The sequence below is a fragment of the Panthera onca genome, chromosome D1 (genome assembly GCF_046562875.1).
Source record: "Panthera onca isolate mPanOnc1 chromosome D1, mPanOnc1 haplotype 2, whole genome shotgun sequence".
In the NCBI taxonomy this organism is placed as follows: domain Eukaryota; kingdom Metazoa; phylum Chordata; class Mammalia; order Carnivora; family Felidae; genus Panthera; species Panthera onca.
The window spans coordinates 42,637,217-42,651,264 of record NC_138348.1 but is presented as its reverse complement, the minus strand read 5'-3'; the positions used below and the strand labels follow the sequence as shown (position 1 = coordinate 42,651,264).

General features: G+C 34.9%; 1 protein-coding gene across 16 annotated transcripts in view; it reads right to left on the bottom strand.

The window, feature by feature from the left end:
- SOX6 (SRY-box transcription factor 6) overlaps positions 1–14,048 on the bottom strand; it is a 693,831-nt gene that overhangs the window by 328,767 nt on the left and 351,016 nt on the right. For all 16 annotated transcript variants that reach the window (XM_078433264.2, XM_078433262.2, XM_060606110.3 and 13 more), the window contains one exon: positions 7,508–7,715. In XM_078433264.2, coding sequence (XP_078289390.1) covers positions 7,508–7,715 — 208 coding nt within the window. The remainder of the gene's footprint in view (positions 1–7,507; positions 7,716–14,048) is intronic.

The following is a 14,048-nucleotide window of genomic DNA, read 5'->3' as shown; positions in this document are numbered from 1 at the left end:
TGTCCAGAACGCCTGGGGCTCACCGGATAGGGCTGATTATATCCTTTATAAAGTTATATGAGAGGATGTCCAGTTTCCAGAGTATTAGAAAGCAAATATACTTAACACAAAAACAAACCAAACATAATGATTTTCATAATTCAAACACCAGTAGTTCTAGCACATTGTAATCCCTAATTGGAAAATACTTTCAGAAAGTATGTTTATTTAAACTATCTGTACTAGATTGCATTTGCTATGAATATGCTACAAACTCTTTAAAACAGGAGCGAGGACACAAATATCATAAGAAGGAAAGATGCAGTGTTTTAAAAAGAAGAAAAAATGAAATGAAGTTGCATCAGCATTGCTCTGAATACCTGATTGCTTCTTCACTTAGATTATAAGTGGTGTTGGGGAACTTCAGCATTGAAATGGCTTGAAATTTCCAACTTATTTGAAATAATAATTCTGGGGGCATTTGTAATGAATACTTAATGTGTTTCTTATGCAAAATCCAAAGCCTTTCCTATTACCCCCATGAATGAGAAATATAAAGAAGGGTCTGGATCTCGAATTCCAAATGCTTCACCAATATAACCCTTCAATCACAACAGTGGCAAACCTAACATCCATAAATTTTGCCTTAAAAAATTCTTTTGATGCTCTAGCATGGTATGAAAGTTAAACTTTTTTTTAGCATGAGCTTTTAATAGATTTTTTTTCTCTAACAAAAACACATTGCTCTTAACTGGGTACTATCTGAAAACCTCATCCAAGGCTCTACCAACCTCTCTCACTGACAACATCATATTCCGCATATTTCTCAGCAGGGAAGATTGGCTTCTAGTGGGGAAATTTTACTATCAGCCTTTCCAAAAAGCCTGAAAGGAGAGTTAAACTGAATTGCTCTTCCAGAAAACAGGAACGTCATTGCTGCCAAATGCTAAATCCCCTAACACCATGGGACATTTCCTATGATTCTGTCTGTGGCCAAAAAAAAAAAAAAGAGAGAGAGAGATTCCTGTAATATTTCCCTCAAAAATGTTTCTTCCAATAATAACAATAGCAACAGTAGTCATAATTACAATTATAGAAGGTATGTGTTTTATCTATTTAATGTGTGAAATCCTCACACAACCCTGCAAAGTAGGTACCATTCATCTAGTTTTACAGATGAGGGAACTGAAGCACAAAAGGACTAAGTCATTTGTTCAAGGTCATACAGCTAGAAAGTAACGTTGGTTACATTTATTGAACACTTACTATATGCTGGTAATGCTCTAAATGCTTTAGTTGAATTAACTAAATCCTGATCCTATGACAGCACTATAATTATGTCCAATTTCTGATTGAGAAAAGTGAGGCACAGAGAGGTAGGTGTCCTATGTCATCCCCCTGGTAAATGCTGAGCTGAATTTGAAACATAGGCAGTCTAGCTCCAGAGCCCACATTCTCAATCAGTAGACTCTACGGTCCCTCTAAATAATAGAATTTATGGTCAAACACAGATCTAGCTCACTCAGAAACATGATTTTCAAAACTGAGTTTCCCCATTGCTGAAACTACACCACATTCCCTCTTTAGTACAGCAACAGCAATCAGATAATCAATACATACCAACATATATCCTAACTAAATATAATTCAGTAAAAATATATGTAAAAATCCAAATTATTGTTTAGAGATGTGAATAATGATAATAATCTGTCAGATATACACATAAACACGTGTTCATTCTTGTGCAGGGTAACAGCTGCATAATCCATTGGAAAGCCTATCCCACCAGGAATCCAAAGCTCAAATGCTCCTGCCCTTTCTCCACATACACAGTCAAATGAAACCACATACTTTCTCCATCATGATAGCTTGTGGCACACAATTGCACTGGACAAATACTCTAATTTCTGTCCAACGTATATTCTATACAACTGTACCGATCCGGCATACTTTCCATTAAGTTTACGGCCTCTATCAAAGAGAGTTCACTCATTCAAATGTTTCTATCTAGCTACAAACTATATCACTCCTTTTTGATCACAATAATTATTACCTAAAGAATACGTCTTTTAAAAGAGCCAAAAAGGCGGAAAGAAGATTTTATTTTGTCAGAGAGTTAAGGTTTATATCATTGTATCCCTTTCTCTCCAAGCTCACATGCCTCCAGAACCTGACCCAAACCGGTTTACCCAGCCTAGGATCATATACTTAGTAGTATGATACACAAGACATGATAGTGGCTGAAGCACTATTATTAAAGAGAGATTAAAACAGCTGTACATTATGCTGAAGCACTCACTCTTCCCTTTACAAACAGACGGTCCTGGATTACAAGCAGCACTTGACCATTTAAATCACGACAACAACCAGATTTAACCAGCTGGGCCATATTCTCCTAGGCAATGCCTGTTGACCTCCTCAGTCGCAGCTGCTCAAATGAAATTCTCATTAGACAACTTATTTTCAGAAGCCAAAGGACTCTCTGATTAAATATATGTATTTAGATATAGAAGTCCTTTTTAAAGTATTCATTTTCTGACAACTGTCGCTTATGTTAGAGCCCAGCAACATTGGCAACACGATGGGTGATACAAGGATAACTAAAATTCATCATTTAATCACAGCTGAAGGATTTTTATCTTGGAAGCATTTTAACCTCAACCTATAATCAAAGTCTTTCTGCATACTCTACCCACCAATATCAACAGTATTTTAAAAGGTAGATTCTGTATTCATTCTATCCATCTATCCATGTATCTATCTATCTATCTACCTACCTACCTATCATCTATCTTCCTACGTACCTATGACCAAAAAATCAAGGTTACATTTACAAAAAAACAGAAACCTTGTCTATTTTCCCACAAATCTCACTTTCAGAAGAGGCACTTCAGACAGAACACCTTTGTTCATCACTGTTTCAGCAATCCAGTCAAATCATTGCTCTGAAGAAGGCATTTCTTGAGGGATGGCAGATAAAACACTGGACAATTATTTGGCTGATGAAAGGATCTGCCTGTAAGAGAATAACTTTCCTAATGCTATGTGAAGAGTTTTGTTTTATCATGTAGATATTGTTTTAAAATAGACCATAATAAATGAACTTTTAATAGATCAGTTCCGGTATAGGAGGGGAAGTGAGGGGGAAGGCTTTTAGCCTGATAGAGTCAAAACATTCTCCAGGACAAGAATGACTCAGGAAAAGTCATTTATTATGTCAATCACACAGGCTTGTCATTCATGAGGTATGGCCTTCAAACCAGGAAATAGAGGTGAGAGAGAGGTGAGTAAGCTCTTTTGAAAGCTCTGCTATGTCCCATGGGATAAGAGCTGTCCCACATAAGGAGAGGGACATGGGGTTTTAAAGGGTCAAAGCCAGGCAAATGTTGGAGCTATTACACCTCCTTAGACCTGAAATACAGCTGTCATAGAATCAGAAATTCTGTTATACTATTCTGTACTACTGCTCCAAGCAGGTCATTAAATTAGGAAACAAACTCAAAAAATAGAAATCTTCATGGCTCCCATCTCCAAAACATGTTCCTCTATTTTTTTTTTTATTAATTGTATTAACACCCTCCTATTCACACAAAGTTTTAAAAACCCTGAGCAACATTTGAACCATTCCTCTCCCTTGGTCTCCTCATTTAAATGTCAACTCCTAACAATTCTATCTCCTAATAACTCTCCCATATGCACTCCTTCCTCTTTTCTCATTTCTACAGAATTCAGGGACCTTGGATGGTGAACCTGGTTGGAAAAAAATTCTTTTTCACTAACCTCTAATTGAAAATTTGCACTTCCTCAAATTGTGGATGCAGGCAGCAAGCCATAAAATATTGGTAGTGATACTGTAACTGATAGAATTACAATGTATTTTTAGATCGCACTGAACTTGTTAACAATATCTCAAAATGTCTTTTATGTTTATCACTACTTTAAAATTTTGATATTTTGAGTCCCTCCATTAGATCTTGTTGTTTAATACATTAGTAAAGTAGCACTTTCTACCATATCACGAAATTATAAAATTATTTAATATTTTAATATAATTCATTTTCTTTGTAATCCTGTGCATTTTACTTTATCTATTTAAACTAAAAAATAACCTGTAGGCTTCACCAGACTACCAAAGGAATCCAAGGCAAAAAAAAAAAAAAAAAAGTAAACAGATAAGAATTCCTCAGTTCTAATACAGCACCTTGTAAAATAAAAAGAAAACTTACATAAAAGTAATCATGATACTATGTAGTTCTTGATTAGAACTATAAATACATATATATGATGAACTATAAAATATTGTACAAGCATATTGTTTTTCATAAAAATTCATAGAGTCTTGGCATTAGGAAAAGACCAATCTCCTGTCCCCTAGCCCTATTAAAATGGCAATTAAGATTGCCACAAGCCTCCAAGGGCAATTTATTATCTTCCATACATGGACAGGTACAACTGTTAGACAATTAATCTTGTTATAAATGATAATCTGGTTCCTTGCAACTTCTTGTCACTGATCTCATTCTATCGCTATGGAGCTACATAGAATGAACCCAATTCTTCCTCCACATGACTTTAATCTTCAAAGACAACCATCCTGTCATCCTTGATCTATTTTCTCTGGGATTAATAATACTAGTTCCTTCAACCATCCCTCTTATTATATAATTGTATGTCTGTTACCATGTCACCTGTTCTCCTCTGAGAATATCCCAATGCTTTCCAGTCCCTCTTAAAGTGTGGTAATTCTCAACCCGACACAATAATTCAGATGCATTCTATTGAGCAGGGAGTTCAATGGGACTACCACTTTTTGAATGCTACATACTGTAATTCTAGTAATGCAAATTTTGGGCAATATTCATCATGTGGACCCCAGGGCACTTTCTGCCACCTAAACCTCATAAGCTTTTTAAAAAATTCCTATGTCTGCTACTTGAATTCCCTTCAGTAATTATTTGTGCAGCTAGGAGTTTTGGTCATACTCTCTGGACTTGACAAGAAGATCTATTAAATTTTATCTTGATGGGTCAGTTTTAAGTTCACATTTTCGGTTTGTCAAAACCTTTTGAGCTTTGTTTCTTTCATACATTATATTCAGCATTCCTTCCAGATTTGTAGAATGTGTAAGTTTGAAGAACCTACTTCTATCACTTCATATTTATATTTAATATACACATTAATACACACTAAAAAATGCCTGGTTTTCTGATGCCTAAAGTGTATATAGTTTACATACTGAAAACAAATTTCAGTAAAGCACATAAAAATATTCTTTGATAGTAGGAATATAGTGAGTGATAAAGTACTCTTAAATGAGAGGTCTCATCTTGCAAATGCCTCTCTTGTATCAAACCTTCGACACACAGTAATAAGGAGGAAGAACGGAAAACTAACCATGACTTGCAAGATAAAAATTATTTTAAATTCTCCAGGAGCCCACACCAAAAAAAATCATCACAAATCAATTTCTTTATTTTTACATTAAAGACTTCTCTAAAGTATCTTGAAACCCTCTTTCTTATGGAACTAAAACCATCTTCTTGGTAAATCATAATTAAAAGTAATCTAGCAATCTCAATCAGACATTATTGATCTGACAGCCTCAATCATTCTAGAACATAGCCAAGTAGGGGAAAATAAAGTGTCTGAGCAGGGAGAAGCCCATGCACTAAAAATCATGTTTATTACCCAGAATCTCTAAGCAACTCACCCAGATATATATATGTATATTTTACACATGGTCCAGCGGTCATGATCATATATTTTCATAATTTATAAATGAAAAATGAAAGAATTAGAAATTTTTCACAACAAAGCAAAAAATAACAGCCTGAAACCTATTATTGAAAAAGGAGAAACCAACACACACACACACACACACACACACACACACGCACGCACACACGCACACACACACGCATGCACCGAAAAAAATATCTATATCAAGCAGACACAAGCATTCCAAAGTCTCATAATTACAGAGAAATAACCATAAGGCCAAACAGTCCTAATTATCTCAGTGATCTCTAGGGGCATCATTACATTCTAGCATGATAAAATAATTGACATTTATAATATGACAATCATCACAATACCCCAAGTTTATGTAGTTTACTGTTCATAAGAGACTTCTATATTCATTATCATAGTTAATTCTCAAAATTTTTGAGTTTCCAAGTCAAGTATTAGTACCATCCCAAATTTTACATTTTGTGGCTCAGGGAGACTGAAGAATGAATGCAGGGTCACCTAATTGTTAGATTGGAGTCCATAGTCTATTGCATCATGATCCTGAGTCATCAGAAAGCATTTACATTTGTGCCATATAATCTGGTTGGTAAGTTAGGTAAGCATGTAATACATTTTAGAAACTCCTTTTGTGTTGATGTGATGGACACATCCGCAAAAATTAATTTGAAACTTTTAAGCTTTGGGGCGCCTTGGTGGCTTGGTCGGTTAAGCGTCCGACTTCGGCTCAGGTCATGATCTCACGGTCCGTGAGTTCGAGCCCCGCGTCGGGCTCTGTGCTGACAGCTCAGAGCCTGGAGCCTGTTTCAGATTCTGTGTCTCCCTCTCTCTCTGCCCCTCCCCTGTTCATGCTCTGTCTCTCTCTGTCTCAAAAATAAATAAACATTAAAAAAAAAATTTAAAAAAAAAGAAACTTTTAAACTTTTAAGCCGTTAGAGGAATAAAATTAAGTTATATGAAAAATTCCCTTATATCCCCATTTCTTGATAGTGTCACAGAAGTCTAAATTTAACTTATGATGTTAGCAATAAATACAGAACCATTAGCTGCCCTACATTTCAAAGTCTAAAATCTATACATAAAGAATGAAAGGACACACATAAGTATAGCAGTCACGTAGGCTTGATTTATTCAATTTAACAATATTATGATAGAGTCTTTTTTCATTTGTTTTTTAGGACCTACATGAACCTAAGTGGACTCTCTCAAGAGTGGAGAAGGTAGATGAGATGTGGGACGCTGCAACAGATGTCATGTGTCACAGCACTTCTCCCTTGAGCATTTAGCTTTCACAATATTAGAAACCTCAATTCTCAATTCTACAACATTTGAAGGTGAAAGAATAATATTTATAAATTTGTAATATTTATAAAAATGAGAAATAAATTAGTTTTTTGTTTGTTTTTTCTTTTTAAACAGTTGGTCTTTTCATAATAAAACACTATCCATTAAAAGGAAGTGAAGGAGAGAAATGAAAAATTAAGTTGCAGCTGCAAAAGTTCCCATACTACATCTTTTTCAAGGGTAAGGCTTGCAGTTAGTTTAAAACCTTAATTTGTTATCATAAGAACCAAATAAAATGCACAAAGTTTAGGAAAATGGAGCTATCTGCTTAATACTTTCAATGGATCACAATCTGCCATCACCATGGTAACCTCTGAATAACTTTTTCCTAGCTAGTGCCAATTACGCACTGCTTTGGCCCTTGAAATCCCACTCATTTTTTAAAAGGCCTGGAATCTTTAAAAGAATAAAGCCCAACAGTTAAGTCCACACATACCCTCTTGTTCAGTCCGAGTCATTTCCTCAAGCTTCTTCTGTTTCAGTGTGTCCACCACATCGGCAAGGCTTCCTTTGCGGCGTTCTGGGGTTCCAAAAGTAACACTGGTCATTATCTCGCGGTCCCGACTCCCTTCGTCAGGCTTATGTGGTGAGGTAGAGGTATTTCGGAAGGAATATAGGGAACATAACTTATTATTCTCTGACTCCTAGAAAAACAAAATAAAATAAAACCATTAGAACATTTGTTTCTCTGCATATCGTTGGAGAAAAATCCCAAACTCAGAATGACAGCATATGAGGCTTAGATGAACAAATGATATAGTAAGCCGTCTCTGCTTTAGAAATACTAAACATGAAAGAAGCAATTATCAAAAGAACTACCCTGAAATTGCAGATTCAAACTGTTTTTTTTTATTAGAAACCAATCCAAGTGGTTCAAAAACTTCATTTTAATATGGACACTTTACTTATTCTTACACCTTTCATTTAAAATAGTTTGGATTCAATAATTATTAATTATTAAGCTGGACAAAGTTTTTCTTTCCATTGGCACTTTTGTTAAATGCTCTTCCCACAGCCTAAAAATATGTACATCACAATAACATTTTCCTTGAATTTAGAACCAAAAGAGAAATTAGCTTCAATATCCAATATTAATTATTCAACAGAAAACATATAAAACATCTAAATCAGTGCCACAAAGTTAGCCAACCGGAATATTTTTGTGCACTAGGGTTTGAGCAGAATCTTTTTTTTTTTTCCTAGCTACACAACTGTCAAAGTTACAAAAGCCTCATTCTATTCCTTATCTTCACCACTTGTATTTTAGCACATAGTCACACACATTTAAAAGTGGTTTACTTTTATGGTTTTTTTGTTTGGTTGGTTGTTTTTAAAAAGGCCGAGTTTGTTACAGAAATATTTGCACAAGAATTACTTCACAGTACAGAGAAGTTAGCTAACTGGTAAGAGGGTCAGATTCATCTGCAAGGAAAAAATGCAAATCTGAGACTGAAAATAATAAACACCTAAAAGTTTACAGGAAGAAAATGTTTTTATATCTCTCTAAATCAGAACTGAGGGTTGGAAGCAACTATTATTTAGCCATCACCCATCAGTAACCTTACATTCACCTTATCTGTCTGAGCGTGGGTTTTCTCTTGCCCAACGAAAAACTATGTAAAGGAGCTAGTCTTTGTGATTCTCATCAGAAGCGTGACAATTGTAATTGCTCCTATATCTCTCTCCTTTTTCACAAAGAAGCCCAGCAAGCTTTAAGAAGTAGAGGAAGAAATATGAGGCAAAAGTTACAGTAATAACTGGTACAGAAAGGGGGAGAAAAGGAAAATGGAGCGTAGAGAAGTAAGTTTCCATATAAATTAAATGAGATAGCTATACTCAATAAATGCTAGGCATTTAGTATTTTTATCATTGTACAAGGTAGGAATAAAACTTATTTTCAGGGTTGTTGGGATTATTATTAAGTAACAATTACTTGCAATATGTCACTAGGCACTGACATAGGCAGTGGATAAAATCATCAATGACTTAAGTCATATAAGTCATCTTATACCAACCTTAGGAACAATGGAAAGGTGTGAATTTTACTATTTCTGGCCCTCACTTTTTAACTTTCTAAAACTTAAGGAATGATGGTCTCATGAATGGAGACCTATAGGCAATTCATCTGAGTGAAGTGGTACTAAGTCCAAACACTTATAATGAAGAGAGTACTGTTGGATAAAAGCCAATAATGCCAAATTAGGAAAAAACAAAAAAACAAAAAACTTGACAAAGGATCTATAGTTTTGTTTTGTTTAGTTTTGCTTTTTTTTTTTTTAACTTTTAAGTAAGTTTTATTAAGGAAAAAAAAAGCTCAACTAATAATGTAATTTCCTAAAAACAAAACAGGTCCTAGGAAATTCAGTTTGAGGAAAGATGCCCAATGATATCTGTCGAGTCTTGCTGCATGTTACTGCAGCACAGCTGTGGAGGAGAGATTTGAGACAGTATTTGGTCTCAAAGCAACAGTCTTCAAACTTCAATGTTTACAATTCCCTACAAGTATGTTAAAATGCAGATTCCCTCACCTCCCTCTATACTGCCAAGAGTAGGGCCCAGGAATGTGAAGTTTGATGAACATCCTAAGTAATTCTGATGTATAGGTCCTTTAAAATTTTTTTTTTTTAACGTTTATTTATTTTTGAGACAGAGAGACAGAGCATGAACGGGGGAGGGTCAGAGAGAGAGAGACACAGAATCTGAAACAGGCTCCAGGCTCTGAGCTGTCAGCACAGAGCCCGACGCGGGGCTTGAACTCACTGACCGCGAGATCATGACCTGAGCCGAAGTCAGCCGCTTAACCGACTGAGCCACCCAGGTGCCCCTGTATAGGTCCTTTAATTCTCATTCCCTATGAAGGCAATAAAATAAATGTGCTTTGCCTTAATGTTATAATATGGATATAATTACGAACATTTTTAAGAAGGCCAGTTACTTGTGATTTTTAAAAATTACATAAAAGAGATTACTTCTCTTCTTTTGTTCTTTCTTGTGAAAACACCACTGTATAACATGACTGAACAAATGAACATCACAAAAGCCAAGCGTATGGGGCCTGAGTTAACATTAGTTCTTTCAAAGACAATTTACTATAAATTTGTTTTCTCCCAACCTCAGTGGCATCAACAAGCCTAACAGTGAAGATCATTTTTGAAATACTACTTAAGATGATCCCAGTCCCAACATAAGAAATAGAATAACATTGATTCAGATTATCTAAAGCATTTTTTTTTTGCTGGAAATGAATTAAATACAATACAATATTATATGCAGATGACTGAAAAACCACACAGTAGTACAAAAAAAATCATCAGGCAAAGTGTGTAGAAAACATAAGCAATTTTCACAAATTAGGAATATTTAATTAAGATGTTTCCATGTCTGAAGGGATAGAAAAGTAAATATTAAAAGCAAATAAAAAAAATCACACTTCCATGTGAAGTGATGGATTTTAACTAAACTTATTATGGTAATCATTTCACAATACATACATATATCAAATAATTATGTTGTACACTTTAATACAATGTTATTGTCAGTTATATCTCAATAAACTGGAAAAAACATATTAAAATAAATATTGCTCATATTTTTCAGAAGTTGTTATTCAAAACTGATTGCTCAGCAGTGGCAATAAAAAGATGTTAAATAGCCTTCTCATGGTACTGTGAATATATCAAATATATACATTTCTGAGCTTTTGTGCTTCATGTTCCTTTCCTCTAGAATGGCCCACATTCTCTTTGACTATTCACTCAACCCACTCCTCAAAGCTCAGATCAAACTGCATTTCATCCTTGAAGTCCTGCCTGACTATCCTGGGCCTCACTACCCTCCTACCCCCTGAAATACACATCGAAGCACTTAATCAGAACCACACAACTTAGCATTTAATAATATACTACAATAAATTATTCATTACTATTTTGCATGTATTAGTCATATTTGCAACTAAATTTTAACACTTGAAGGATTGGGGCCATGTCTCATGTTTCTTCAATATGCCCCTAGAGCATCCAACAAAATGTTAAGTACATCACCAGCTGCTGAACTTGAAACAACTCCTCACCAAATATGTCAAGAATAATAAAAAAAATACTGGTAGGAGTAAAGATTTGTTCTAATAGTGACAGGATTGCTTATTTAAGCAAAATATTGAGAACTGAAACATTAAAAAAATAAAGGATTTATTTAATAAAAGATGACATAGCGACACAATGGAATACCACACAGCCATTAAAAACAATATTATATACGCTGAATATAGTGTTGTTTATAGTGATGAACCATTAGGGGCAACTTGCATATCCAATTGTAGGGATCATTTGAGGGCATTATGGTTTGGTCCAGATGGTAGAATAATTTGATATTATTAAAAATCATATTTTTGCAGAAAATGTAGTGACATTGGGGAATATTCATAACGTATTGTTAGTAAAAAGTATGTTGGTGAGAAACACCAATACATATTTTTTTAGAAAAAGTTATGTACAGAAGAAAAGACACCAGAATGTCCAACAAAATGTTAACAGTCCTCTGAGTATTGGGATAATAGGTAGTTTTAATTTTCTTTTTGAAGTCATCCATATTTTGCAAATATTCTATTATAAATACTATTTTTAAAGAGAAAATAAATATTGTTGTCAAGGTTGAATATGAATACCAAAAAATGTTGCAGAAATAATTTATTTACAAATAAATATGTATTAAATGGGAAAAAAAGGATAATTGTAGTTAGATTAGTACATAACCTCAATTTTGTTGGATGTGTGCATAAGGGTAAACATGGCTACAAAACAAACAAACAAGACACTGGGAAGATATACACCAAAACATTTATAGTGATCTCTCAATGGCAATGAGATTACTTGTAATTTTTATTTCCTTTTGCTTTATGTGTTTTCTAACTTATTGATGAACACAGTTTATGTAATAAAGAAAAACAAAAATAATTTTATGAAGGGATTCTTGAAGGAAATATAAAATAGAATTTAAGAGAAAAAAATCAGTCCTCTTGAAGATATCTAGAGAGTTAGTATATTATAATTTCCCTGAATTTGAACCCAGAAAAATAATCAAGGCTCTCAAATAGTATTTTCTAATAAATTTAATTATTTAAAAAGGAATTCTTACAATCTAGATCCTTATCATTATTACCCATTGTTTCCCATTTGCCCTCAAAAGATGCACAAAATCAATCTATTTCCTCTTCTGTAGAGTTGTTCAAATATCTTAAGGGAGGGATTGAATTAACAGTTCTTTTCTAGGTGACACTCCTCCAGTTTCTATACCCATTTCCCATCTGACATGATTACCAGACCCTCCATCATTCTCCTCTGATTCAATCGAGTCTCTAGATGTTGTTCTAAAAATGGGTTGCCAAGAACTGAATACCAAAGTTCCATATCTTCATTTGCAGCAAGAAGAAAAGTGACACTCAGAAGGTCATGTAGCTTCCTTCATGTCACACAGGTAGAACTGGCAGAACTAGTTTAAAACCCAAATGTAGGTTTTCTGACTCTAAATCCAGTGCTTTTCCCATTCCACAAGGCCATAATAAAGTCACTCTCAACAGTAAAAGATGCCACAATTCCAATAACACCTACCTTCTAAATATTTTTTTTTTACCTTGCATTGCCAGAGAGGAACTTTACCTACTTTGAGACAGGAATTCCACTTTGTTATTAACCCTAATCTAAGAGTTACCAAGAAGTACCCTATATTAGTTATCTATTGTATAAAAATCACCCTAAGACAGGGCTTAAAACAATAATAATCATTTATTCTTTTTTTTTAATGGTTTCTGTGGATCAGGAATTTGGGAGCATCTGGGCTGGGTGATTCTGTCTCAAGATCTCCCATGAGGTTGCCAGTAAGTCAGTGGCTAAGATTGGAGTCATCTCAAAGCTTCTTTATTCACAAATGGGAACACTTCAAGAGTGTGGAGCTGGAAGCTGGGGTTTCTTGGACATCTTCCTCTATCTCTATGTGATCCCTTCATATGATCTTTCTCTCCAAGATTTTAGCTTCAGACTAGTTGGACTTGTTACATGGTAGCTCAGATTGCCAAGGGTGCATACCCCCAGAAAGAGTCAGATGAAAGCTATATCACTATTTCTAACCTAGTCTGAAGAGTCATGCCATGTAACTGTCAGTGCAATCTATTCAATAGTAAGACACCAAAGCACATAGTCAAGAGCGTGGGACTTAGACTCTGCCTTTCTATGGGATGGAGTCAATATTATATCTTCAAATAGTTGCTGTAAGAAATGAATAGTATATAAAGTGCTCAGAACAATGATAACTACCCTTACTAAATTCAAACGCCCTTTGTCCAATAGTCTTGTGTTTCCATTTTTAATTCTGAAAATACAGTCATGATGACCACTGGCACCATTTTTAGGTTTTAATTTATTCTTGTTCATCTAAGTATAATAATAAATACTACATGACATTACTCTCTTCTATATCAATGCCCAAAAAATCACAAACTAATATAAAGTCATCCCAAACAAATTCCAAGACCTGACCCCTCACAAAACCCCAGTAACCTTAACATTGGTAATTAGCTTTTTCTAGGGATACATTCTATCAATTCCCACTTAACCTAACTGCATATGGGTTATCTCCATTCTGTCCTGGAGCAGCTACAGTACACTACTGCTCTAATTCATCTGGGTTGCCAACTGCACCTTGACCAAGAATATGAAAGGGTAGTCCTAACTGCAAACAGAGGAGAACTGTAGGCTGAGGTTGCAAAAGTCAGACAAGATGTCAGGAACCGAGACAAGCAAAGACCATAGGTCAGGAATGGAATCTTGCCCTACATAATGGAGTTGAAACCTACATACAAATGGAAGTCACTGGTGCTGGGAGAAATGATTAGGAAATAGCGTCTCTATGCAGCTGCATGAATCAACTTTCCTACCTGCTGCCCAACCTAACTGTAGGGACAGAATATTACCCTCTCTTACTCT